At 32.7% G+C, this 6153-nt stretch overlaps 1 protein-coding gene across 1 annotated transcript in view; it reads left to right on the forward strand.

The window, feature by feature from the left end:
* LOC107451009 (uncharacterized) overlaps positions 1-5300 on the forward strand; it is a 30211-nt gene extending 24911 nt beyond the window's left edge. The window contains exon 2 of the mRNA XM_016066961.3: positions 1206-5300. Within this exon, the coding sequence (XP_015922447.2) occupies positions 1206-4292 (3087 nt within the window). The 3' untranslated portion in view covers positions 4293-5300. The remainder of the gene's footprint in view (positions 1-1205) is intronic.
* The last annotated feature ends 853 nt before the right edge of the window (positions 5301-6153 follow it).

The following is a 6153-nucleotide window of genomic DNA, read 5'->3' on the forward strand; positions in this document are numbered from 1 at the left end:
ATAAAATTTAGTTACTCAGAAACTCTTTTACTAATTATTATATTTTATTTTATAACCGTCGTTGAACAGCTGACCCAATTTCGGGTTTCCGACTACTAATTTTCAACTCAGCTGCCTTGTAATTTTGAACCAATCTAGAAGACAAGTAAAACTCCTGGCTCAGTACCCCCAGAGGCATGATTTGGTATGGGAGCATGGAGGACTTTGTGACTCGACAGATTTAACGTGCATCCGTCGCCATTTACTAAATGGGGAGTCTTCGATCGGAGTGGATCGAGCCCACGACTTCTTGGACATGAGCCCACTGCCCTACCAACTAGGATATCCCTGACCACTAAATATTATCGACATTTTATTGTAGAAAAAAAAATCTTTTATACACACCACTTCTTTTTAGTGAACAAAACATAGTTTCATTACCCTAACAACAACGCCAGCGCATGACCCAGCACCTATTCCCCATGAAAGATATCTATCGGGAAAATAGTTCTTAGCTAAGTTTCATTACTCATTTGCATCACTAGCTTATTACATACTAAGAATATCTGGCAAAATGCTTATATTTGCATAATTTTAATATACATTATAGCCAAACTATTATGAAATTACGAATTTGAATTGTAATATTTAAATTATAATATTATATCGTAATTCTCAAAATTTTTCAATGTATGCTTTATGCGAAGAAAAACTAAATTATGAGTTTAATATATCAATTTACTCTAAAAGACAATTGAAATGTAATTAATAAAACTGTGATACATCCCAGTATTCCATCACAGTTGAAAGTGCTTACTATGAAGCAAAGGTGCTTAGAAATGAGTTTTTGATTTTAGCGTGAGAGTTAAAGAATGATTTTTGAAAGATTTTTCCGTCGGGAAAGCAGCGTCCCAGTGACTATAACCTGTCGAGGCACAGTCTAAAACGATCTATTTAACCATCTATTTCATGGCCCAACTCGTACTGAGTGAGTTAGCACCCTTGAATGGCCTACGTGGGCAGAGGGGGTGTAAAGCAGACACCTCACTTTACAAAAAAAAATTAAATAAATAAAACAAGAAAAGAAATAATAATTCAAGAACTAATAAAGTTTTGATAAAAATTTAGTTTATTTGAAACGATTTTAAAGTATGATGTGACAGTTATCCCTTCAATTACTTTTGTCAGTTCTTTTTACGGATTTTAATATAAATTTCATTTTTCAGAATTCAATTCGCCACAACTTGAGTTTGCATAACCGATTCCAACGGATTCAACCTGATGACATTGAAACTACAAACCGATGCTCCTATTGGCAAATGAACCCTGTGGCTGGTTCTCAGAATACGCCTAGAAGAAGAAGTAGCCGTTCACGGCGCAGAAATAGAACAAGAATTCGACACCCTATGATTTATAATTCTGGACAATTACTCACTAATAGAGCATCTCTTCCTAACTTGCCCTATTTAGGAAGAGACAACTTCTCTACTTTTCAAGAAAACTTAATGAGTACACCAGCATGGAGCTCTGCTGCGTCAACTACAACTGCGTCAGCTGATTTATTTATAAAGTCTAAGACTGTGTCAGAATTCGATCTAAGAAATTATAGAAGCTTACAGATTACGGATCTGAAATATTGTTCTAACACTCCAATGACTAACAATTCATACTTGAATGATTCCCCACCAAACACTGATAAAACTGATCGATCCAATGTTATGAGAATCAATCATTATCCACAACAATTTCAATTTAATGCTGATTTATTCTCTAGAAATCTTTGCATGTCAGAAAATCAACATAGCAACAAATCATTCATTGAATATGTATCTACAGAAAATGGCGCGGTTGACTGTCATCTAAATGAAAGTGATGTAAAATCTGGTTACAGATCGATACTACCTTTAACTGGTTCAGGATGTTTCACTAGTGCTCACCACTTAAGTGGAAGTTTTGTAACAACTAATACTACTGAATATTCAAATAGTTCCGGCTTGTCAGAATATATGAATGCATCTACAAATGATTCTAAAATAGTTGATTTTACGGATACCTCAGACTCAAAAACTATCATTTACGACAAATCAGAATTTATTAACGTTCCAATTTATGAAAACCAACCGATTAATTCCTCTGAATCAAAATTTGAATTTTTAAATAAATCTACTGAGTTTCAATCAACTAATACTGCAGAATTTGACAATAACTCTGATTCAAAAACAGCTAATTTGGATGATAAAGTGTTTTTTAATCTATCTTCTCGTTTATTTCAGACAAATGAGCAATCGCACGAGAAAGAAAGCGTTGCGGGATCTGAAATCAATTTGAAATCTAACTATGACAAACTGATCACTAACTACCCAGATCGTACAAAATCATTGTCAAGAGAAATGAACTTATCCGGACTGTTCAGCAATGATACAATTGGCAATTTAGATCATGCGATTTCAAAAAATGAGACAAGCATTAGAGACATAAATGAACCCGTGAAAAATTCGATCTTAGAAAGTAATGCCTACCAAGAGGAAAATAAAATGGACATGTTGAATAGAACTGCCGGAAATGAGAATTCATCACACTTAGAAATGCATAAGTTAAATAATACTAGGCAAAATGATGTTTTTTGGGATCAAGATGTTACTCTATTAGGTTTTGACGATGCCAAAATTGAACCATCGCCCCTTTTGGACACATTTTCAAGTGCCATCTTTCCATCTTCTTCTGTTAGAAGTTTTACGGATAAAGAAAAATGTAACCCAGAAGTATTAAAGAAATGTGAGCAAGAAGTTGAAGCAATTCTACGTAAGATGTGGAGAGAAGATTATGCTATTATGGCCACGGAAGATGCTGTCAAAACTGAATGTGAATTTACATCGGAAAGTTTTTGTGAAATGGAATTAGATGAAATCTATAAAGGAAACTCAAGGGAAAATGAAAGTATAAGTTATGAATTGGCAAGTGATTATGACTGCTTTAGGTCTGTGAACAGTGATTCTAATGCCTTTGACTTCAAGGTAAAAGTGAGAGATGAGTGTGAAGAAGATGGAAAAAATCATTGTTTCCAAAGTTCACTAAGTAATACAATCAACAAAAAAGTTGTAGACAGTATAAGGGATATGAAAGACATAAATAAGTTGCATTATACCATCTCCATCAAAAATAATACTCCCGAAGATTTGGAAATGCTTGATGTGAGTTCCATGCATCTTGCAGCAACTTTTGATAACTTCTCAGATGATAATTGTGTTCCTGAAAATGTATACGACTCCGAAACATTTGATTTCTCCAACACTGATTCATCAATTCAATCATCTCCAGAAATCACCCAACAATTTGATTCTTACTATGATTCTAGATGCTTTGACTTAGATGAAGATGTTTCTACTCTTAATGAACTTAACTTTACTTCAGAAAATCAACAAAACGAGTTTTTCTTTTCTGACGAAGAGATCCTCTTAAACGATACCTATGATTTCAGTATGCCTGAGTTTGATGATTTAAATGAGCAGCCATCTCACGAAACAGAGTGGCATCTAACAGATTCGGTTTTTCCTGAAGTTAACTTAAGAATTGATGACATATATCTAAATGAGCTCAATGGTGCACAAAAACATTATCTAGACAGTATTAATCTTTCCGAAATTTCAGATGAAAACAGTTTCATTGATTTTGTTAACTACAACAACGAAATCGACAGACGTTTTGCACTCGCCAATAAAGTGAAAATTGAATGCAGCAGTGAATTGGATGGAAGTAGACAAGGTAACAGTATTTTATCAAACTCAAATTTTGAACATAGTTCTATTACCAGTGGTCATAAGCATTTGAACATTCCTGAAGAAATAGCTTTTCTCAAAAATTGCAATGCACTAAAATCTGGCAAAAGGTTACCAAAAAGTCTGAAATATATGAATTCCCCTAACAACAATCATGAAAATACTTCTTCATCAATTAATAGAATAGTGAATAATCTAAGGAACAAAGTTGAGAATAATACCCAAAATGAATTGTCATCTGTTTTCCGTGAAGTTCCAAACAATGACATTTTCGAAACTGTTTTCTCAGAAGTTAAATTAGAAGATTTTGGAATGATAATGCAGAAAGCATTTCCTAATTCCTCAGGAAAAAAAACTCATATTTTCAAAAGAAAAGACAGTGGTTTTTCGGAGAGTTGTGCTGAAAAAATTGTTGAAGAAAATGAGAATAGTGACACAGTTATTTGTTTAAATTCTGTAAGCAGTGAAGAGTCGAACGGCACTGAAGATTTAGATCCAGAAAATGAAGAAATGGTTGAGAAGCGCTCTCCCAAGTAATGTCTTTGCATATAAAATTTCAAAAGTGTCAACATTTTTTAAATTTCATTTAATGTAATTATGAATCACGAAAATTATGAAATCATCAATCTCCTTCATTTAATGTCTTTGAATATAAAATTGTAATTGTGTCAATATTTTAAAAATCTCAATTTAACGTAATTATTAATCAGGACACTAATGAATTAATTGAGAAACACAATGCAAAGTAAAATTTTTGCATATAAAATTTTAACTGTGACAATATTTAAGAAAATTTTAATTTAATGAAATGTTGAAAAAAAAGTTTTAGGAAGTGCAGTTTCATGTTCTTATTTAAAGTACAAATGATCTCATATCAGTATATTTATATCTTAATTTTAATGAAAATGATATACTGTACAATATAGTATACTACTCTTTGAAAGTTCGCATTCAAACAATTCAAACTTTCATTTTTTGAAATGCTAACTTTAAACTTTTAAAAAGCATGCATTGTTTTGAAAGCAGTTTATTCCTTCAAGAAAATTGAAGTGGATAGATTGTTTTACAACATCCAGAACAATATTTTCTGACAACAGCTTTTCAGATCTTTCATAGGTTGTTTTAAAATTTAGCTATGAATAAAATCTTAAACCCTTACAAATCTTGTATGTAACAACGTTTCAGAATTCGAATGTTGTTGAAGTCGTTGGTCATTGAGGCCTCATTTGGTCATTGCCTTTGGTCATTCTTGTTTTCCAGTGGTGCCATCTATGGTCAAGAATTCAGCTTCTGTGACACTAATAAGACGCACCCTTTTATAGAGCAGACCCATTAATTCATCCACAGATAGTAATTTTGACCTGAACCAGAGGACGATCAATCTCTAATTCAGTACCCCTAGACATGTAACTTTTTATGGGAACATGGAGGACTTTATGACCTGACAGATTAAACGTGCACCAGTCATCATTTACTACTGTCTTAGGACAGTTGCATTTGAACTCTCGTTCTCACGAATGGAAGTCCAGCACCTGCCAACCAGGCTATCCCGGCCCCTACACATTGAAATATTTTTATAAATTCAAAAATAAATCCCGGAAAACAGTAGTAATTTATAGAAAGCGAAGAAAGGGTATAGAAAAAAACATGTTATCCAATTACGAAGAGCTATTTAAGATTATTGTTGAATGTTAAATGTTGTTATTGTTATTGTAAAATCTTCTTAAATTGTAATATATTAAATTCATTGAATTTTTATAAATGAATTACCAAATGAAAGCCTATTTCAGTTTAGTAAAGCAAATTACAATTATTTTTTCAATATTTTTCTACTTATTGTCTGTATACTGATTCATACATTTTTCAAAAGGGAAAACATTCTCGCGAAATTTTTTTATTTTTATGACTTTCTACTTTAATTTTCCTTATTCTAAGCCCAAACATTATCTTCACAAAAGATCGATCCTCTTAATAACTTTATTTTGCTTATCTAACACTGATTAACAAATATTTTTTGTTCTCTGCTGTATGAATATTTTTTACAGATCTTAGATAATTTTACATTGCGGATTTCAAATCTGCATTCGGTTTCTCTCTCCTGGCTATAATTTTTTTTTAAATGACATTTTTGGTCTACTTTTTATCAAATTATACAAGTTTAAAAGCGTTACATATAACAATGAGTCACGTACTTGTTGTGACTAACTTCTAAGGGAATTAGGGCACATCATCAGGATTAAAATTGCATAGGAACTCATATCCGGAAAAGTCGTCATACACCGCTAGCGGCGCTTCCCCAATTTGAACTTCTCAACAAGTCATAATAGGGTAAAAGTGTCCCTAGCCACGTGTGACCACATTTCCATGTATGGATTCCTCTGCAGCTTTAATCCTGATG

The sequence above is a fragment of the Parasteatoda tepidariorum genome, chromosome X1 (genome assembly GCF_043381705.1).
Source record: "Parasteatoda tepidariorum isolate YZ-2023 chromosome X1, CAS_Ptep_4.0, whole genome shotgun sequence".
Taxonomy (NCBI): Eukaryota; Metazoa; Arthropoda; class Arachnida; order Araneae; family Theridiidae; genus Parasteatoda; species Parasteatoda tepidariorum.